At 40.7% G+C, this 23,434-nt stretch overlaps 1 protein-coding gene across 1 annotated transcript in view; it reads right to left on the bottom strand.

Moving 5' to 3' along the window:
• tenm1 (teneurin transmembrane protein 1) overlaps positions 1-23,434 on the bottom strand; it is a 122,244-nt gene that overhangs the window by 3,727 nt on the left and 95,083 nt on the right. The window contains exons 23-30 of the mRNA XM_053630620.1: positions 17,031-17,185; positions 11,172-11,538; positions 7,885-8,395; positions 7,268-7,440; positions 4,058-4,293; positions 3,132-3,425; positions 2,409-2,796; positions 40-1,260 (exon numbers count right to left, since the gene is read on the bottom strand). Of these exons, the coding sequence (XP_053486595.1) occupies positions 40-1,260; positions 2,409-2,796; positions 3,132-3,425; positions 4,058-4,293; positions 7,268-7,440; positions 7,885-8,395; positions 11,172-11,538; positions 17,031-17,185 (3,345 nt within the window). The remainder of the gene's footprint in view (positions 1-39; positions 1,261-2,408; positions 2,797-3,131; positions 3,426-4,057; positions 4,294-7,267; positions 7,441-7,884; positions 8,396-11,171; positions 11,539-17,030; positions 17,186-23,434) is intronic.

The raw sequence follows: 23,434 nt of genomic DNA, 5'->3' as shown, positions 1-23,434 counted from the left end.
ACGTATGATCAAGTCAATATACATGAAATGCTATTTTACCTGACGTGAACTGAGTAACTTCTTCAATATTTCCCACTGGGCAATTGTTTTTAAACGTGTAGAGATTGAAAGGCTTTGGGTCGGCACTGAGCTCGGCCCACAAGTCGTAGTCGGGTGTCGTCCACCTGCCTGCTACGACGTCGTAGTCCCTTCGCCCAAAATGAATCAGCTTCGTGAAAGGATCGTAAAGTCCACCATGGAATCCGATAATCAAGTGGAATGAGGGGTTAGAGTCTTGATAAATATCCCCATAAGGAGTGTACAGGACCTCCTTGATCATTTCTCCAGAACTTCTGAAGATAGCTCGTGGAGTGCCGGTATTGTCACAAGCCACATAATACTCCTCGCCGCTGCTTAGCTCCATCGCGATGATGTGGCCTTGAAGGTCATAATAGAGGGAGGTGATTTCAGAACTGCTGTGGTTGTACATATGCGTTACTCTTGTGGGATTAGATAGATCTGCGTAGAAGAACTGCAGGTGGTGCCCAGTGCTGGACTTGCTAGAAACACGCCTGCTGAGCCCGTCATAGCGGTACTGGATGCTTTCCTCTGAAAGCTTATTGTAGACACGTATGAGGAGCCCGTTGGAGTTGTAATCAAACATGTCGTTGCCCCTCATGCGGAGAAATCCATCGTCATCTATTTTGTATTGGATTTCACCTAATCTGGTGATGCGGTCCCGGAGATCGTAACGAAGCGGCGTGAGTCTGGAGCTCGTGCCATGGCTGAGGAGGTTGATGTTACCGTTCAGGTCATAGCTGTAGCGCCACTGGGGGCGTTCATTTATCAGTACACTCTGGAGCTGGCTGTCAGCATCGTATTCATAGGAATATCGTGTGATGTTGCCATCCACACCAACCCGGATTTCGCAAACGACAGTGCGGCCCATGTTGTCATAATGCACCGTCATCCAGTAGGCGATCGATTTGAGGATCTCATACTGTACCTCCACTACTTGCCCGTAGGCATTGAATATCTTGGTGTGCTTCATGGCATGGGTCGTGATGACCTGATTAAGATCATAGTGTATAACGCTGAACTTTCCAAACTGCTCGACGCGTCCAGATACATCCACATAACGATAAAGATCGATGGGAAGAGGGGTCTCATTGATCATGGCCTGCATGCTGGTGACTCGAAAACCGTTATAGCTGTAGTCAAAGCGAGCATTCACCAAGCCCTCCTCGCTGAATCGGAAGATCTGACGGATAACCAGGGGGCCTGGAAAAAATGGATTCAGTCTAAATGAGCACGTGAAATACAGGCACATGCAGTCGTGATTCAGAAGTTTGTGTTAGAATTCTCTCTACTTCTGCATGAATATGACCGAAAACATCGTCAGATTTTCCCACAAGTCCTAAAAAGTAGTTCTTCACATTTACAATCACGGTTTGCTCTAAAATGTATTTAAGACTGTATTTAAAACTCAAGTCAAATGCTTGTTTTAGCATTCGACCATTTCCTGGAACCCATTCGACTAAACTAAATTTATTGCCTTGCCCTTTTCCGCCGCTGTTTGCTTATTTCATTCCACAATTAACATTATCTCCGCTTTCAAAAGGCCCATTTTGTTTGAGTGAAATTAGATCAGTTAAAGCTAAGGTTAAACCCAAATGGTTCAGAGGACAAAATGATAAACCAGTCAGCAAGGGCGCTGGGGCGCAGAGATTAGCTTCAACTGGCTAAGGGGAAATTATCGTAGGACTGTTACATAGGATGCAAAACTCCTTAACTCAAGGAAACCGTTTACTGATACCATGAATCGCCGGTTTAGAGATCTACTGCTGCTCAAAAAATGTACTAATCCCCCAACCCGCCCTTAATTAAGATTGATGCTGCATGACAGCAATGATTGGCCTAATATTTCTGCTTAAGTTATTAAAGTTATGGACCCTTAAATTGTACTTACACAGGGAATGTTTACTGCGATTTGTTTACGAGCATATAAAATGAACAAAAGATATTTATCGAAGGCTGTAAACAAGGGCCTTTGAATAACAAGGTATATATTATGGGCATATATTCTAATAAAATTCATTAATGGTACAAAAAAAAAAAAAGGTCTAGTTAATTAGCACAGTTTATCCACTTTAAATGTTAGACAAAGTGAACTACAGTGCAGATGATTTTGGGCACTCTGCCCAAACAAAAGTGGTTTTTTTAATTATTATTATTATTATTTCAGTATAGTAAACATGTTACTATAACCTGGTTTCATACTGTAGATTTAAAAAAAAAAAAAAAATCATGTTATGTGGAGTCCTAATTAATCGCCATGTATCAAAACAACAAACATGCAAAAGAAAGGTATATTTTTTGAGTATTTTGTCAGTAGGTGTGACTGGTATGCGTAAATAAAGCACACACACCTGTTTGCCTGTATCTGATGGTGCATACGCTGCCATCTTGCATGAGGTGGATGGTTTTAATCATTCCCGAAGAGTCATCGTAGGTGAACGTGACCAGTGTGGTGTCATAGATGATCTCAGACAGACGAGCCTGGTTGGTGTATTTGTAGAGGACGCGGCGGCCTGAGCCCACGTGGAGCGTCTGGAGCAAACGCCTGTCACGGGTGAAGTCCTGAATGATGTGAGCTCGGCTGTCTGGAGGACTGTAGATGTTTCTGTAGTAGCCCACTGACAGCATGGACTGCAGGCTGTGACGTACCATGCTCGGCATGGTCACGGCCAGAAGCCGATCTGTTTGGTCATACTCGAAAATGTATCTCCGTTGGCTTTGTAACTGGAGTATAACAGACTAGAGAGAGAGAGAGAGAGAGAGAAATCTGTTTCAAAGTAGTATTAATTCGATGCTTTGCTTCGTCTTCAGAAACATATAAGGCAATGTTTAATGAATATTTTTAATATAAGTTTGCACAGGGATTTATTATAGAGTCATTCTGAAAGCATGCACCATGCACTCTATGACTCATCATCAACTGTTAATTACCGCCGTACCACGATGACTATACAAACAAATTTCCCACATTTGCATTTGCGATATTTCCACAAAGGAAAAGTATGTGCAGTAAAGCGAGATGCTCACGCATAACCTCTAACTTCGAGAAGGGAAAAAGGAAAAGATCACGGTACCTTCTCCATGAACGAGTAACTCCAGATTTTGCCGTTGACCCATGTTCTAGACGCCATCCTACCATTTTCATATTCCAATTTTTCAGACCAGTTTCCACGTCGTATGCCGGTGATGAGGCCTGTAGCCGAGTAAGTGACGTTCACCTCATTGTATTTGCTACTGGGTGACCACAGAACGGGCCGGCCCAGCTCGTCGTACAGAATCCTTAAAGTAAATTTGCGATGGTCATCATAGATCTTGCCCAAACGTGTGGCATGGTCAAAGTCTATGGACAGCAGATTTCTGTTATGAGCCTGATGATAAACACAACAACAGAAGGATAAGGGACAAAAGCCAGAAAGATTGTATAGGCTGATTTTTATTTTTTTTTTTGTGTGTATTTACCCGGATTAGACCAAACCTTGAGATAATGACTCGGTCGATAAGGATTATCCACTGAGAATCCGTATCTTAAATAGCTTCGAGAACGCACGCTATAGACCAGACAGTAATCGATCAATCCTATACAACGCCTAGTAAATAAAGCAATAAAATAAAATAAAAAACGACCAACTAAAGGCTCAAACAGAATTTTTTTTTTTTTTGCATGTATCAGTCACTCCTTCTTTCCATTCACCACAAACGGAACTAGCTGACATTTGTTATTTGCCCTTTCCATTAAATGATCGATAAAGGAAGTTTGTGACCTTGTTTTTGTCACAATTACTATGAACTCAGAGATGGGACTCGTACGGGAATAGTTGTTTAGCGTTTCATCATATGAACCTGACATCATATTACATGGAGTAAACATTAAAGCAGACTTTTTGTTGAGCCTGGTGATTGTAAAAATTTTTTTTTTTAAAAAAACCTCTCACTGGGTGATAGGTGGTCTGTGGTATAGCATGCTGATGAGTCACTAAACACTTTTACTGATGATGCATACTCGCAGTTTGCACTCATAGGTCGTGTGGTTGGTCTTTGACTGCTCTTGCCGCTGTCTCCATTCGATCAGACTCGGACTGTGCTCGCTGGGCAGTGTGATGTTGCACCTGCTCACTGCTGGGTTGACTGTCCCAGCTGACACATGCGGCTCAGTAACAAGTGTCACACCCATGCCACTGGCGAAGCTCACATGGAAAGATCCATCGGTGCTCACACGGTACGTGCTCTGTGCGTGTTCTGCAAAAGGAGTGGTAAACGTGTGAAAACAGCACAGTACAAACACATAGTTCGTGCAAAGGAGTGGTGAACACGGCTAAGGTGTTGCTTGTTCTTTGCAAACAGAGACACTTCTGATTTTCTCTTCATCTCTGTGCTTGCACACAAAGCAAACTTACACACGTTTTTGAGGGTTGGTACTACAACCAATGTTCTGTTAGAAATATATGAAGAAAAAACGTTTCCTATTGTGCTTGCTTTCATTTTCTTTTAGATGGGGTCTGTTGCTTCAGAACTCTGCACAATATTCTCACAGGAAGTGCAGCAATGAATTAATACTTTGAATATATCTGTATGAATATATGTATGTATAAACAGTCACGTGGAAAAAAAAGTAAGTACGCCCCTCTGTTTACCACACACGATCGTACAAAGTAAAAATGCCAAACTATCGGTGTTCGTTTAACCCGATTTAAATCTGAGCAGATTTTTAAGCTGTTCATCTGAAAGGATATTAATATTTTTGAATGAATACCACTACTATAGGAAATTATTCAGGAGAAATTTGGGTTAGGGTGAGGGATATGTGAAAGGAATTTAATGATCAGGACCTACACAGAAAACGTCAAAATTCCTGATCAATCTTGCTTATTGAAGCCAGACTATCCTTGGTGAGATTCATTATTTCAGTAGTGGTACGCAGGTGGCATGTATACCTCACCACAATGCCTGAGTGATGTCACAATGGCATCGCTAATTGGGAAGACAGTGGCAAGGCAGTGCTTGTTTGATCACAAGTCACATTCAGCTATTCTTGCGTTTGACGTGACTGAAACCCATAATCCCTGTAAGACAGCAGCACCTCCTGGTGACGATATATTAAATCTTCATACTCGGAGAATGTGATGAGTAGATTTTGCTTAAGTTCCATTTGACTACCTTTTGGAACATTGTTTAGCAGGGTAGCACACATAATATTGATTAAAAAAAAAAAAAAAAAAAAAAAGTACAGTCGTGTGAAAAAATAAGTACACCCCATGGAAATATTTTGTTTGTTTGTTTTGCTTGTTTCTTTTTTTTTTGTATCTAAAGAGTTCTGTAAGGCCTTCGGAAATTTTTGTTATGGATACCTATGTAAATGATATGGATCCCTAGTCTGGCAAGGGATTTAAAATGATCTCCAAAATTTCATCACAGGATCTGCTAGTAAGCCTTGCAGCTGTTGGTGTCAAACTGCATGCTTCTACGATCAGAAAGAGATTGCACGAATTTGACCTGTATGTGAGGCGTGCCAGGAAAAAACCTTTGCGAGACTACAGTTTTCCAATGAGCATACAGGCAAAGACCAGGCCTTCTGGAATAATGTGCTCTGGACAGACGAATCTTTGGATAGTTGTTTGGCCACAATACCAGCAGACATGTTTGGTGCAGACCAAAGACAGCTTTTCAGGAGAAGCACCTCATACCAACTGTGAAGCACGGTGGTGGAAATGTTATGGTTTGGGGTTGCTTCGCGTCCACAGGGACTGGACAGCTTGCATTCATTGATTCAACTATGAATTCTCCATCATATCAAACACTGCTTGAAGACAACGTGAGGTCGTCTGTCTGAAAGTTGAAGTTGAACCGAAAGTGGACCTTGCAACAGGATAATGATCCTAAGCACGCTAGCAAATCCACCAAGGAATGGTTCAAAAACAAGAAATTGAGGGTTATGGAATGGCCTAGTCAAAGCACGGATTTAAATCCAATTTCACTTTTGTGGCGGGATTTGTAAAGTGCAGTGCATGCAAGAAAACCCTCAAAAGAATATTGCATGGACAATTACACACGACGCCTACAGGAAGTTATTTCTGCTGAAGGGCGTAATACTAGCTCCGGAGGTCAAGTGTGTACTTATTTTTCCCACAAAAGAATATCACATCTATTCATATTTCTGTTGAATAAAGGATTGAAAAAGTTCATTTTCTTTGTGGTTTTGTTCAAGTATATACTGTATCAACTTCATTAATAGGCACCTTTTTTTTTTTGTTAAAGATAATCAATTGTTTGCTTGTCCAGACATGTCCAAAAAGCCAAACATTTCCATGGGGTGTACTCATTTTTTCACATGTGCACTATATGTGCCAACGTCCCTGTTAGCAAAAAACATATCCCGCACCTTGGAGTGGCCTTCGACAGTTCCGCCTGGAATACTGAACCAAGTACTAAATGTCCTGGCAAGCTAAAGAAACAACATAAAGAAAAGGAATATCTGCTCTAGCAGTCCGATCACAACCACGCTGTCGTTAAAAAGGCACTCATGCTGGCTATACTCTGTGCTAATGAACTGGAAAATGGTTTCTGGGGAAAGAAGTCCTGGCATATTGAATTCTGAGAAGAATACTTTTTAACAGAATGAAGTGTGGTGACTTGTCTGCACGCTGAACATGTATTCAGAATGAGGATGTTTCATTTATTATCAAGATGCAGAACCATCTAAACAAATAGTATTATTAATAAGAAAGAAATTAGTAGACCTCAAAGGTATACCCCAACCCCTACCCACCCACCCACCCACACAGTTACATAGTATTTCTTTCCTATTGATTGATTGATTGATTGATTGATTGATTTTACCAACAAAGAAATATCAAACTGCAAACTCCTGCCACACACAATTATTTACATTATACACAATGTCCTGTAATGTGTAGCTTAACCATATGCTAGATATCACCTAGTGTCTAGGGTAAAAGAACAAAATACAACATAATGCACTATTTTCTAATCGCAATTAAAATGTTTTGACGGTGTCTTGATTGTTTTTTTGTTTTGTTTTTTGGATGCGTAAATTGTATAGGCAATAAAAAGCTATTGTGGAGTACTATAATCGAGAACGATGAAGATACCAACACTCGCAAAGGACATAAATGACGTCATATAGATTTGAGGGGTTAATAGTAAAACACGCATTAGTTATACATGACAACTCATGGCTGGTTGAGAGGCATACCTTGGCGAATTGTAAAAATGGTGTCAGAGGAGGAAAAGTTAGTGACTGTAATGAAGTTCTCCGAGTTGGTGCTGTCTACTTCTACCCGGACTGACTTCTCCAAGCTGTTGTGGAAACTGCTGACTTCCGCAGTTGGAAAGGTGACATTGACGACGTGTCCTTCAGTGTTGTACCTATTCACACAAGAAGCCGTTCTCAGCAAAGTCACTGCAGCACAGATCTGATTTATGTAACACGAAAGGGCAAATGAAACCTTTTCGTCGTGGACCGTGGACACATACTGAAATGTCATTTTTAGGTAAGACGCATTTTGCCAAACGTTTGAGGTGAATTACCGTTGATCAAATCGAAAAGAAGGTGCTCCCAGTGTGACCCGGGGCAGCTTTCTGACCTGGAAGCGATTTAATTTGAAGACACCACAAGATGGCACTGATAACTACGCTCAGTGGAGGAGAGTACTCGGAAATTCTGTGAACTGTTTAAGATCGATATACTGATTAAGGAAAGCCACACCAAATGCACGCACCCGACGTCTCTTTTGAAGAGACGACGTTTCTAAATGAGGGCAATCCTAAATGTCAGAGGGGGGGGTTATTATAGAAAAATCTGAGCCTTACTCGTATACTGTTGTCCATCCATTCTCATCAGTCTTTGTTGCTAGGAGACCGGTGTTGCCATGGAAAGTGAGCTGGGCGATATCATGGCCTTGGGCAGAGACCCTCTTGAGGAGGCGACTGTTGCTGATGGTGAGCCAATGCACCTGACCTCTGGGTGCCACTAACCAAAGGGGTATTCCGTTGGCATCGCGCCGCACGTTGATGGCACTGCCATCCCGACTGACCACAGCGCTTAGGTGCCAATCAGCCGAATAGGTGAAGTTGTACAGGAAATCACCAGTGATCAGATGTTTGGTGTGAAGGTGTGTGCCATTGTGGCCGAATAAGTAGATCTCGTGGTCCACCACTGAGGCGATCTCATACATCCCAGCTGTATTTAGCTGTGGCTGGTTGGTGCTCATGGAGCGGATCCGGACATTACCCAGGTCGGCAATGTAGAGTGTCCCATTGGGTGCAACTGCTAACGACGAGGGTGCTTCTAAGTGGGCATCACGGGCATAGCTGCCGTCACCTGTGGCCACAATCAGAAACAATATTAAACATAAGAGCTCTGGATATTCATTTCATTTCCCTAGACGTCTCTTTAAACGTATGTATTTGTGTTTGTGTAAAGCCAACTATTCCTTTATGAGTTAACAAAGGGATCAAATTGAGTGCTGCTCAGAGAGTGCTCATCTGATACCCGCTCACACGATGAGAAATATACGAGACACCTAGGGTGAAGAAGTTATTATTCTACCTAGTTTAGACAACACTTATTCCTAAAACAATGAATCCAAATAGAACAGGACAGCATCATGCAGTCTGAAATGACCGCATCTTCAACTTAATATACAAAATGTCAAATCTACCCAAGGGCTTACGACATGCCGATTAGACCATCAATCATGACGCGTATGTATTAAAGCAGTGATCAGCTGTTGGCAGATAGCTGTGTGAGAACAAGCGAACGTGTAATAAAGGCTCGGTATGTCAGATGCATGAACACTTCGCAAAGTGTCTGTACTGCGAGCGTGCTTAGGTACAGTAGTGCGGTGGCGACTGAGTCCGAGCGTGCTTCTCATTTCTTGTTTGTGCATCCATATTTCCTTTCCTCGCTTCCCTTCCTTGCATCTTCGCTCCACCCCCTCGGGGTACGAGCGACGGACGCAGGGATGAGACGCAAGATGAGAGGAGAGAGGAATCGAAGCGAGTCAAACGGAACATCCTCGCTCTCTCAAGCGTCACAAAGCGACGTCAATTAATGATGACTGTGCTCAGCTGGATGACCTCACCGCGCTTCAGGGATCTGCCGTTATGCTTACTTTTGCGACGTGCCGTTGTGTTGTCGGAGCTCGGTTAATGACAACTTTCTTAATAAAGCAAAATGCACTGATAGTATGTGAACTGTCTGGGTTATTCGACAATGAATTGATAAACAGTACATACATTATCGCATCTTTTGTGCAGCTTTGCATATCCAAACATGCAAGGATCAATTCATTATAATACTGTATATGTAAGCATGTAATTACTGAATTATACTTCACACAAAATTCCTTCACATCATCAAAGGACTTTTTGTTTGAGATTGTGGTAGAGGTAAAGGAGGAGGGGAATATATATATATATATATATATATATATATATATATATATATATATATATATATATATATATATATATGTGCGTCAGGTTTTTGGACAAAGAAACACTTCCGCATAGGATACACCGGTGTATCCTCGCTCCTAGCTCCTCTGGAAGCTTCCTCATTCCTCGTCTCCTCCTGGTACAATTAGAGAATCGATATGTCCTTAAAGACGGCTAACGTCCATCGGTTTCCGGGTCACGGAGGAGCGAGGAAACGAGGAAGCATCGATTTGACTATTGAGAAGCACCCCAGATGTGAACTGGGAGATGGAGTCCATAGTAGCCATGTTTGTAGTCAGAGGTGCATTCTGGGAAACGGAGTCAAACGCCAGATTCGGCATTGACACGACAGCCGATAGAAGCCCGTCCTCTGTTGTGCTGGCGTAACCGGAAATGAATTACGCCGAGAAGAGGAAATATACCAAATAAAATCACGATTGTTCTCGTGATCCGTACGGTCAAATTAATAAGCGTGACGTACTCGTGTTCTTCACGTGGATGTCAGACAGCAGTAGGAACAGTGACGACACGAATTTGTTATTGAATCAACCTACCCCCAAACAATCCTTCCATATTAATAACATTGCCATAAAATACCTTCACGACAGTTCCTTTGAAAATGACTCATAATGACATGAACGACGGCGGAAAATTACACCTTATGTTACAAATCCCGATCTACTTTACTTCTGCAGTAAACTCCTGCGACTAATTCACCGACTCTCCGCGCCAGATCATCAGAAAATGCGTAATTCACCTGGGAAATCCTGTTTCTCATCACAGCAGTTAGTATCCAATAAAATGTGATTAAACAAAGAATGCATTCATTTTAAAAAAAAACTTATTAAAAAACAATAAATATTATTGTGTCCTTAATATAGTTCCTGTTACCTATATATGCTAGAAACGGCGTTTTCATCAAAGCCGATACAAACTATTAGATTACTTAATATAGGACGCGATGCATTTAGTGTTATTTCATTAGCTGGCAGTCTATAAATGTGGCTGGAACTCATACTGTTAAATTGGAAAATTTGCAATGATCAACACACCGATGATCCTGTACTAATTATTTTCATGACAATCAGCCGTAATATATTCACAGGAAATTAGACAACTGCTGTTAGATGCTTGTTTGAATGTTTGCCTACTTCTCATTTTCATTTGGTCTTGTTATTCTAAATTGTATTGTTTTCATTGTCTCTTGCTTTTTATGCAACGCGGTATTGCAAGTGACAGTAAAACGGGGAAAAGGCAACCCGCTTTATCAGTCCACGTTGTCTACTGCCTGTTCTTTTGAGGGGGGTTAAAGGAAAGCGCTTGTCTAAAGACGGCGGTTTAAACACACTGAAAAACCTACTAGAGCTTTACACATGAAACATCCGGAACGTTTAGAAGCTTGGACTGCATTGCAGGTCGTTTTCAATAAAAATAAAAAGTTAAAACACCTCCATGAGACCAGTCTGAGTACTGGGAATTTTCTCTACGTAATTAATTATGTACGTTTTCAATGCAAGTGACCAATTTAGGATTCGGCCCTGAATGTATTTGCCTGTTATTGTACACGACAATCAACACCAAGCCCATGAGTTTTACATCACTGACCTACCTTACATGTTTTAATGAATAAGAATACTGTTGGTTTGATGTCCACTCACCAGAGAAGCAGTCACAGTTGGGGTCAATTTTGCAGTCACAGTCGACCGGAGCTCCTGCCACAACAGAAATCTCACCATTGGTGGTAACCTGTTGGATGCGGTTGATCTTTCGCTCATCTGTCTCGGCAATGTACAGCAGGCCCTGGTGTGACACAGCTATTGCTTTAGCTGCCTCTAGAGTGGAATGTACAGCCAATTTGTTGAGCAGGGAGTGATCAAGCCCTGGGACTTGGCAGTGGATTGGCCGGCCAGCTACAATACGCACCTCCAGGCTCTCCGACACCTGCAACACGATGTTGTTGTCCAGGATGTAGAGGGAATTGTCCATGGGATTAATAGCCAGGTCTGTTGGCCATTCCAGACGCACCTACGTTGACAAAATATGGCCCAAATATTTTACGTTATTGCTGTAATGGCTGTCAGAATCTTGCTAACAATTTACAGCATATCTTCAGATTTACAGTATGTCAGAATACAGATTAAATCAGTGCGAGTGAGAATATTCCGGAAATTTACTCCGAAGCTGATATGACCTCGGACTGTTTCCCAAAAAAAAAAAAAAAAATGTATTAGCTCTATGGTTAAAATTTAGTAAGTAGAATTTAACATATTCAAATTGCAAATGACTAATTTGATGATTCCACTCCGTTTGAATCCTATGTGAGGAGTACAGCAGTCTTCAGTACAGACTAGTAAGGCTTTAACTAATGATTATTTTGATTAGGTAGTATCAAATGACGTAATTTAAATAAATATCAGGTCCCTAACTACAGTACAATAATGCTGGCATCAGTATCAGAAAACCAATCATGGTATAAGAATATGTGCTTATGTTTATATATATAGATAGATAGATAGATAGATAGACAGATAGATAGAGGGTGATGGAGAGAGAGAGAGAGAGAGAGATTCTGTATGGATGAACGGTCTCAGATCCCTTACCAGGTATTCTCCAACCTCATCAGGCATTATAGGAGAAGACTCTGAGCTGTTATCTTGGCAAAGGGAGGTATTGAGGAAGTATTGACTAAAAGGGTGCCGATAATTGTTGCACACCTATATTTAACAGAGCTATTTTTGGCTAAACCCGTGTTTCGTTTGCAATTGTTTGAGATCCGTGACAGAGGAGTCTTTTCGTGAACTGTTTGAACAAAAGATTAAAAGGTTTAAACAAGAAAGACACTTTTTCACAGCCTTCTTTGCTCATATTTACCAAGGGTGCCAATATTAGCGGAGGACACGCACTGTACATCCTCTACTGATGGTTTTATTAACTAGCTCTCACTATCAAAAGGGTAACAGTGATGGGGAGAGTATGATTTATGCTAATCACTGTATGCATGTTGTAGGTGCATCAGTACGGCTTGGATCCAGTGTTAATCAGAGGCTAATTTGGAGCCAGGCTACCTCCCCAGCTGATCCACACGGATAGCCAACTTCCTGCTGAGATCACAGACTATATACCGAGTGCGTGTGTATATGTTTTTTACAGCCCAGGCTAATGCATCCTGCTCTGCCTGATCTCTCAGGCAGAGCAAACATTCTTATCTCTATCCCGTCCCCACAGGTGTTTGCCCTTGCGTCGGGTAATAAATAATTCATTAGTGTTTTGACAGGACATAATGCTCTGCATATATCCTTGCCGTTTCTACTCACCTAACCAGACAGGCCTAGTCTGTGATGGAGGAGTGTTATGTTGCGTCCTCGACAAGTCAAGAAGCTGCTTGAGGAACTAAAAAAAAGCCCTGGAGAGCTTTTATTAACTCTTCAGCACAGACAGCAACATAAACTTTCACTAAAACCCATTTTTTTTAAAAATAGGTTGCCATTTAAAAAAAAAACAAAAACAAAAACGAATGAATAGCTTTTTTGTTTGATTTTCATGTTTTTCATACAGCTCTTATCCAAAGCATGGCTAATATCAATCATTAAATATCAGGAAGAGATGTACAAGTACTGGACATTCAGCCCTTCAATACAGTGGCAGCTTTTAAAAAATATATAGATATAACCACTAGAAAAGGCAAAGGCAGCAGCTTTCAAATTAAAGCAGCCGTCATTTTCTCTTTCTCTCCATCTTCCGTTTGTCCTTCAGCTTACATTTGAACAAAAGGAGGAAGACTGTAAAAAAAATGCAACAAATCTTCCAAACACAAAGCCGGAGGGGGAATATGACCTTATGTCTTGCCATTTTGCTGCCATCGACACTTAATAAAGCCATGCAAACTGTAAGGTAATCACATGTTGCCTCATAGAGAGACAAGAGTCTGTAAGATAAGTGAGGGCTGCTCAGGGTATTACTACCAGGCTTATTTGGCACCGTTAGCCAAGGGTTTTGATTTGTTTCAGTTTGGCCCCTAACAGACTTTGTGATTCCTGGGAGGCTCACTTGTCATTCTCTCTGTGCATTTTCTAACCCACTAAAATATAAAAGTCTACCAAGGGCACTGTTTTGACTTCATTATTTATTAAAAACCAATAGCCAAAATGTTTCTCAGACGATACTTGTCATTCAAGGATACATAATAAAGCAGAGTCAAATCATTATTTCTAGCTGTATAAAATTGGAATACACTACCAGTCAAAAGTTGGGACACGCATGTCAAGGGGACAAGCTTTAGACAGTTTTTAAGAAGAGTACAATGACGAAGATGTCACATGACAGATCCACGGGTTTAGAAGCACTCTAACAGAGCTCCACACGTATAGCTCTATTTTCATTTGATTCATCCTCAGTGTTTTTTTTTTAATTCTTTAGCAGATATTCCTTTACTTTCAATGTACTCAAAGGGCAACAACAGTTCAAAAACAGCTGACCGTGACACCCTCGTCTTCTCCGACAAGTCAGAGATCACCTCCGACTGAACTAGCATGGGTAACGCCACTGCTAGGCTGTAAAGCGTTTTGAAGTCTGAATTAGCCAGAATGAGAGGTGAATTCTCCTCACACGTGACTACAATCTAGGCAGTGTGCTCTGAAATCGATCTACTAACAGGTAAACAAAGTTCTCGATGACCAAGCGTGGCTGCTTGTGGATCTCCGGGACCGTAGCCAACATAACAAACTTCAGAATGCTGGGGCTGCCTGAAGGGCTCAAAAAAAAAAAGGTGATGCAGTGGGCTTCATTAAGCGATCATTAACAATGTGGACCCCTTTTCTAGCAGGGAAAGAAACTGACGTGGAGCAAACACATCCTATTACAGTTTCAACAGACTCCTGAATTCTGACCACATTTTCCTGAATTCTCCCTCCAGTTTGTTCTCCCAGTCAGACAGAGGGGTCGGGGGCCGTGTTGTCCGAGGTGGTAGAAGGAGAGGAGCACGTTGTGCTGTACATCAGCAGCAGGATATCTGGGCACGAGACTAAGCACAGCATGATTGAGAAGGAATTTCTAACCATCAAATGAGTCGTCCTCACCCTCATACTACCTGCTGGGACAAGCCTCGACTCTCTGTTCGGACCATGACCCGCTCCAGTGGCTAAACCGCATGAAGGATCGCTCGTTGGTAAGTTTGAGGTGGTCCACACGTCTATGGGGAATTTGGCTAATGACTGTTCTGTGTTTCAGTGAGTGGCAGAAATGATCAAAGGGGAGAGATGAGAGCCACGGGAGAGAGAGCGAGCTGAGCAGATACATTTGTGTGTGTCTATTTGTGTGTCTATGTGTGTGTGTGTGTGTTTATGTGTGCAGGGTAAGATAAAAGCACTGAAAAACAAGAGTGATAATAAACAGCCCTTTGAGTTGTTCTAAGCCTGCCTCCTGCCTTCTCATTCCCAACCCAACCCAGGGGAAGTGTCACAGTCAGACATGAAAGTGGTGATGGGAGCAGATATGAACGCTGTAATGTCCCATAACTTAGATAGGTCTGGAGAAAAATAATTATATTTGCAGGGACTTTCTACCCAGAGACGTAGACAATGCACGTCCTACTCTTCACTGGTTGACCTGCGGCGTCTGCTGAACCCACTGACAAGAACATATACATTTTTTTATCTTCAAGGCACATTTGGCCTATGTCCTGACCGGATCACAGTGGTAACTTCTGTAGACTTTCATGGACTGCTCCACCATTGCATGCTCCTCGCTAGTGCTTTAACTCTAAATTACTGCATGATGAAGCATTCTGCTCTTCTGTTCCTGGTTGTCTGTCAGTCAGAATCTATTTTCTTCCTATCACTGTTAGAAACACTTATCTTATTTAATTATACGCAGATGACATCTTCTTGATTATTGATAAAACAGCTCTTTCAGTTCCTCGTGTTATGGCACACTGCCAACGTTAGCCATTTCGCAGGTTTTAAGATCAATTAGAATGTCTTGCCTTCTACCTCTTAATTCTGATAGTGTTTCTTTACCTCTTACTGATGTTGTCAATTCTGTTAGACACAGCCGGGCCATAAGTATTTGGACAGGGGCGTAATTTTCATAATTTTCCCACCACAATGGGAATGAAATTAAGCAATCAAGAGGTGATTGAAGTGTAGACTTTCAGCTGTTTAGTAATTACAGAGATTTTTTCATAGTCCCTCCATTATCGTAGGCTCAAAATTAATTGGGCGTGATTAGAAAGGTTATTATTATTATGATTGCTTGAAGTCTGGAACCTATGGACATCACCAAAGAGTTTCCTCCCTTAACTCCCTTTACTGCAGCTACCTTCATCTGCTGCGTGTTTATGGCTCTTTTTGCCTTTCAGTTTTGTCTTCAGTAAGTGAAAAGCATGGTCGATTGGGTTGAGGTCAGGTGACTGACTCAGCCATTTAGCCACATTCCATTTCTTTGCCTTAAGAAGCAAGTAAGTACAGCTCTATACATTGCACTCTATACACTACACTATCATCTAGCTACTTCTATCAGCAGTCATATCCTCAGTAAACACCAGTGACCCAGTTTCATTGGCAGCCACACATGCCCATGTCATAACACTTCCTCCACCATGTCTGACAGATGATGGTGATGTACGCTTTGGATCATGAGCCCTTCTTTTCATTCTCCATACTCGTCTCTCCCCATCATTCTGGTACAAGTTAATCTCGATTTCATCTGTCCAAAGAATCTTATTCCAGAACTGGGCAGGCGTTTTTAGATGTTTTCTAGCAAAATCTAATCTGGCTTACCTGTTCTTGAGTGTTACTAGTGATTTGTATCTGGAGATAAACCGTCTGCATTTACATTCATGAAGGCGTTTCTTGATTGTAGACTTTGACAATGATACACCTACCTCTTCAAGAGTGTTCTTGACTTGGCTAGATGTTGTGTTTTTCAACAAGGAAAGAATTCTGCGATCATCTGCTTTATTACCTTGTGTGTCCTTCCAGGCCTTTTGGTGTTGCTGAGCTTGCCTGTGCATCCTGTCTTTTTAAGAATGTACCAAATTGTTGATTTGGCCACTTCTAAAGTTTCTGTTATCTCTCTGATAGGTCTGTTTTTATTTTTTCCACCTAACGATGGCCTCCTTCACTTGCATCAGCATCTCTTTGGACTGCATATTGAGAGTTCCCATGAGCAGCTACCAAATGCAAATTCAACACTTGGAATCGACTCCCGACATTTTATCTCCGTGATCATGAAATAATGAGGAAACAGGCCACACCTGGCCATGAAACTGCTGATCGGTCACTTGTCCAATTACTTTTGAGCCTGTAAAAATGGAGGCACTGTGAAATGAATGGCCCTCACTTTAATGGATGTTATCTTCATGGAACGCATACATGGTAATCGGGCAATCTTAAAAAAAGATACGAGATCAAATCAGTTCTTCTCATTCATCTCAGACCTCAGACCTTTGTATGCTATGTTTCAGCATGACAGTATTTCACCTGTTCAAAAACCTGTGATCAGTGTGAACAGGCACACACCTGTGTGATGTCCATGCGGGAGTCACAGCTGAGTGGTTGAGTGGACATGAGACCATTGGAGCCAATGAAGGTGGTCAGCACTCCTCTCTCATTGATCCTCTGGATGGTGGTTCCATCCACAAAATACACAAAGCCCCTTTTGTCCACTGCAATTCCTGCAGATGAAGACAGTAGAGCTGTGTCAGAGACAGAGAATCTAGGCTTATCCTCATACTGTTACTCATTCTGCTCAACAAATGTCACTTTCAACAAACTCATTCCACCATAAAATGCTATTACATTTCTTTTAAAATACTAAAGGGATTAGAGCAATGCAAGAGAAAGAAAATACGTAATTTATGAGATTATACTCCAGGGGTATGGCTTTGAAAACAAGAATGTTTAGGATTGCATAAAAATCCATAGCCAGTGTTGGTGCATTGCACCAGCACAAGCAGTTTTCATTCAATTAGTGGATGATGAGTGGACAAAGGCATAGTGAACATTATGGAAATGTTAGACACATGACGAATCGTTCAGGATGGGCAACCTTTAGCTGTGATTTCTATAGCTTCTAAATAGATTCATTCTATCAACCGTGATTATTTATACAATCTACAGTTGTGTTCGGAAGTTTACATACGCTCATCATGTACATGATTATCATGGCAATATTGGGCTTTCAGTATTTTCTTTGAACTTTTCTTTTCCTGGGGCAGAATGATTGCACGACATCGTTAATAAAGGAAAAATAAAACAAGAATTTGGTTCACACGTTTTAATTCATCTGGGGTTTTCTGTAATCAACACAGAACCAGAATTATACATACAGGATCAAAAATATACACACAAACACTTAGATTATTAATTCAGTGGTGCTGAATGTTCCAAAATGTCCTTTAATTTGCCAAATCCAAGGCCTCTTAATTTCCTGTTAGAGATCATGACTGACTACAGCTGGCAGATTCTCTGTGCCAACATAAAAAGGGTTTGTTTGACAGCACTCATTGGATTGACCAACACACAGTACTATGGGAAAGTCCAAGGAGCGCAGTGCAGATCTGAAAAAGAAGATGGTGGATTTACACAAGTCAGGAATGTCTCTTGGAGCCATTTATAAACAATTACAGATTCCAAGATCATCAGTTCAAACAATTGTATGTAAGTACAAGTTATTGGGGAAGTGAGCTGAGAGGAAATTGGTTCGGATGGTCAGGAAAAACCCAGGAACCACCAAGGCACAGGTCTGCCATGCAGTGGAAGCTGCTGGAACATCAGTGTCACCGTCTACAGTCAAGTGAGTTTTACATCGCCATGGACTGAAAGGCTGCCGTCCAAAAAAATAAGCCCCTGCTCCGAAATCGACACCTTCAAGCCCGTCTAAAGTTGACCATATAAACAAAGAAAAAGCCTTCTGGAGGAACGTCTTATGGTCAGATATGACAAAGATTGAGCTGTTTGGCCACAATGACCAGAGGTACGTTTGGACGAGTGATGGTGAGTCGTACACTGTACCAACTGTTAAGCATGGTGGTGGTAGCGTTATGCTCTGGGGCTGTTTTGCTGCCAGTGGAACTGGTGCATTGCACAAAGTGGATGGGATAATGAAGAAGGACTACCTTATGAATTATTCAGCATAATCTCAAACCATCAGCCAGACGGTTGAAACTTGGACACAATTGGGTGTTCCAACAGGACATTGACCCCAAACACACATCAAAGCTGGTTGTGGAAGGGATAAAGCAGGCTAACATTAAGCTTTTGGAATCGCCTTCCCAACGTCCTGATCTCAACCCTATCGAAATTTTGTGGACTGTCCTTAAAAGTCAAGTCAGGGCCAGGAAACCAACAAACGTCACTGATCTTTACCAATTCTGCCAGGAAGAGTGGTCAAATATCCGACCAGAATTCTGCCAGAAGCTGGTTGATGGCTACCAAAAGCGTCTCCTCGAGGTGAAACTTGCTACCGGTCATTCAACTCATGCAAAAAAGGCAACAGACAACAAAGAGACAGCAAAGATTTTTAAAAAACCGGCCCACAGCTTGTACCTTGGCTTCAGATACTGAAAGAGATGATGCAAACCACCAGGTGAAACCCCTGTTAGCTGCAGTGGCATCACATTCGTCATGCTGCTTTATCTAAGGGCATCGCAGGGAACTCGGGGCAAGTCACAGCCTATTGACTTTGCCTAAGGTAAGACTGTCTTCTCTCACATGACTAATGAATTCGGCAAGCGACAAAATGGGTCAGTGTATTGCTTCACTATGGTAAAGGTAAATATGGCCTCTGCTGCCTCTTCACCCCTTCATCATTCTCCCAACACTGATATATTATATTGCAGAGCCCCTCCCTTCCACCTGTGCCCTTTAAAATCTCTTCCTAAGCACCCATGCTGCATCAATTTCTCACCCTAAGGTAGAACACTCTAAAGACTGCTTAGAACTTGACTTAAATCATAGATTGCAGTAAAAGTATTTTGGCTTTATATGGAGCGTTATATGGCGCTTCAGTTATGTTGGCTGTTTGAAAAGCATGAAATATAGTACTTTCCTTAAACTCCTTCTTTGTCCGTAGAGGCAAAATAGTAGCATTGTTGAATGCTTCCTGCATTCTATATCATCTCTTCGTACTACTTTCTCTCATACGGTATCTCAGCTGAGGTAACAGGCAGGTACCGGTTAAACAATACTAACCGAAAACTGTTATTAGACACTTTGTAGATATTCACTAAAGTCAAACTTGTTTTGACCTTGAAACAAGAAATGCATGAATAAATCCCATCTACATCAATAAATTCTGGTTATAGTCTTAATACTGTATTTCATCAGACACATTTCCCTAAAAATAAATAAATAAATAAATAAATAAATAGCACAAAATATGCTTTGGGTTAATATGCATTCTCATCATCTGTCATACCACATGTTGTTTAAAAGCCTGCCTGATTTCCGAGTCAGAACATCGATTATTCATTTTTTTAAATAATGGAATCGTGTCCGAAATGTTTCCAGTTGAAATAGTCATAGCTTAAATATACGACCACGTTGAATTGCAGCCCCCCAAAAAATGCAAACCCTGAAAATACAATGCATTCCGATGCAAGAATTGATAACACAGTGCTTTTTTTTGTTTGTTTGTTTGTTTGTTTGTTTGTTTGTTTCGATTAGTGCAATTGAACATGCTTTTTTTGTTTTAAAGACATACACATGCAATTATTTTTTTCATCCATACTATAACAATAAAGACAAAGAAAATCAAAAAGCATGGGCGGGTATTTGTCATTAATATGCGTTCCTGATTGAACCATTTTTTTAACAGAAATTCTGCCAGGCTGCCAAAATACACATATCTCATGTGACATTTAGAAGTGTAAAGTTTCCTCCATTTTACCGAGTAAATTTCCACAGTCTCAGTCAGAATCGATCAAAAGAGCTCGTTTTTGGAGACGAAATAGCATGCTTTATACTCTGTAGGAGTATGTTCATGTGGGCATGGGATGTTGATGTGAGAAACGAAGTGAGTTTTTAGGTCAGGATGTGGAGGTTTTTCCCCCTTTCTCTGAACATATGCTCTGGTTGACAGGAAATCGCACCTCCTCAACGAACAATGAATAAACTGCTACATCTGCAGCGTTATAACACACAGCGGCAATGTTTAATCCAAAAAAAAAAATAGAGTGCTGAAGTTGTACTATATACACTTATTATACTATATATAGATCCCTTTATTGTTAAATAATAACATTAGCAGAAGAAAACTAATTGAAGGAAGTAATTGCAATGCCCAGCCGATTAAGGGATTATATAGTCATATAGTATATAATCAGTTCCATAAGTATTTGGACACTATATAGTCAGTTCCATAAGTATGTGGACAGTGACACATTACTCTGTACACGACCACAATGAAGATTGTGAGATGAAGTCATCCGTGACCTTCCAGGTTTTTTTGGTGTTGTTGAGCTTGCCAATGCATTCCTTCTTTTTAGGAACGTACAAAATTTCTGACTTGGACACTCCTAAAGTTTCTACGATCTCTCTGATAGGTCTGTTTTGGTTTGTTCAGCCTAACGACGGTATCCTTCGCTTGCCTCGGCACCTCTTTGGACGGCATATCGAGAGTTCCCATGAACAGCTACCAAATGCAGATTTGCTTGCAACACTTGGATTCAACAACAGACCTTTTATCTCCTTAATTTCTCGTGAAATAACGAGGAAACAGGCCACACCTGGCCGTGAAACTGCGTATCAGTCCAATTGTCCAATTACTTTTGAGCCTGTGAGATTGGAGGGATATCTTGATTGCTTCATTTTAAATAAACTGTGGTGGAAAATTTTGAAGACACCAAATTTCTAACAATTTACAGTAAGAAGATGTGTGATTATTCACAGTGAAACTGTTATACTTATTCAACAATAATTGTGAAGCATTTTATTTAAAAAAAAAAAAAAAAAAACAACAACAAACAAACAAAAAACCTTGTCGTAAGTCTCTGTGTTCGAATTCTGAATCGAAACCAGTCAAAAATTTAGAAAAATCAGATTTTAAGCAACATTTATTTTGACAATAATATACTTTGGCATTTATACTTTAAGGAAGCATAAGTATATAGTATTTTACCAAAATAACATGGAAAAGTTTTTTTTTTAGGCTACATTCTAACCTTATCATGGCTGCCAGCATAGATCATCTCAGGAAAAAAGCCAGTTTAACGAACATTAAATGCAATCAGTCTTTTTAGTGATGTCTAAACCCATGCTAGAGACGTGTGATTTCCTCACACAGTGAATTTCATGCTTTCACTGCTATCTGTACACTGTACACATAACAGTGGAACGATGACCCGATTAAACGAAATGAATAACCAGAAATTGAACCCACATAACATAACTCACTGAATGAGTCAGCGATTATTTTAGCACAGATATTAGCAGGAATAAAGATCAGTTGAATGTTCCAGGTGACTTTTAGCTCGAGTGATGAGTCAGAGACTGATGTGGATGAGGCTAATAATAGCTATTAGGTATGCTAATCATTTCCCATTATAAACATCATTCAAATATTGGAACTACTGTTGTTTTCCAGTGATTACATTAGCTTGCAAATATAGAATTGGTATAAAATCTTTCAATGCAATTGATTTTAGGGGATAACCAGACTTTAAAATCTTTTAGTTCTGACTGAGATCCACACGAAAGAGAAACATATGCCGTATATTATATATTCGTATTCATGTAACTTGTATATAATAGAAAAAGTTGCATGTTTTCACAAGCCGCCACACAACTATAATAGTTTTTGCCAATTCCGCAATAATTTTTTCGTCCAGATTTCTATTTAATAAATCAATATAGCAAATTTCTTACAAAGCACATTACTCAAGACAAATAACTGTAAAAAAAAAATCATTTAATCACATAGTACTGAATACTGGTGTAGTGTGAATAATTATATATTATTATTCCATTACACATTTTGCTCTCGGCAGGACCGTGGCTAAGTGCTGAAATACCTAATATTAGCTGCTTCCTCGAGGTAAGCAATGTGTGTAAGTGGACAGACGTTTTAGCCCTGTGTTTAGAAAGTGCCTGCTGTTACAGTAAGGAAATGGACTGCCAGTGGGCAAAGCTAGACGGATCAAAGATGGTGTAGACCTTGTGTGAAAAGCATGCAAAAGTCTACAGTTTTACTTAGAATTTATATATATATATATATATATATATATATATATATATATATAGTGATTAGAACCTGCTTAGGGAGTGCAGGTGGAACCGGTCTTATATATACCCCTCTCATATCTACTGTCTGGTGTTCCCTTTGCTATTGAGGTGTGTGGTGTCATCATGCCAAGATCTAAAGTGTTCTATAAAGGCCTTCAGAAAAAAGGTCGTGTGCCTAGGAGTCTGGCAAGGGATTTAAAAAGACAGCTTTTCAGGAGAAGCACCTCATACCAACTTGTGAAGCACGGTGGTGGAAATGTTATGGATTGGGGTTGCTTCACTGCCTCAGGGACTCCACAGCTTGCATTCATTAATTCAACTATGAATTCTGCATCATATCAAAGAGTGCTTGAAGATAACGTGAGGTCTGAGGAAGGGTTATAGGGCCATCACCAAACAATTTGAAATTCCCCATTCTACAGTGAGAATGATTGTTAACAAATTGAGTGTCAAAAAAAAAAACAAAAAAACATATAGTGGCAGCAAATTTTAGATCTGGCTGGCAAGCCAACTGTGTGCCATCCTTTACAATCTGGCCATGAGTACAGAGAGGTTCGTGCCATCTTCCCCATGCCCAAATGAAATCTATACCTCCCTGTAATGTTCCAGAAATTAGATTAAGATTATAGAGATTTTTTATTTTAGCCTGTATGAGATGCACAGACAGATCACTTCTAAATTGAACTCATTAAGTGCTTAAC

This window comes from Ictalurus furcatus, chromosome 8 (genome assembly GCF_023375685.1).
Source record: "Ictalurus furcatus strain D&B chromosome 8, Billie_1.0, whole genome shotgun sequence".
Lineage (NCBI taxonomy): Eukaryota > Metazoa > Chordata > Actinopteri > Siluriformes > Ictaluridae > Ictalurus > Ictalurus furcatus.
This window is presented reverse-complemented; position numbering and strand designations above follow the sequence as displayed.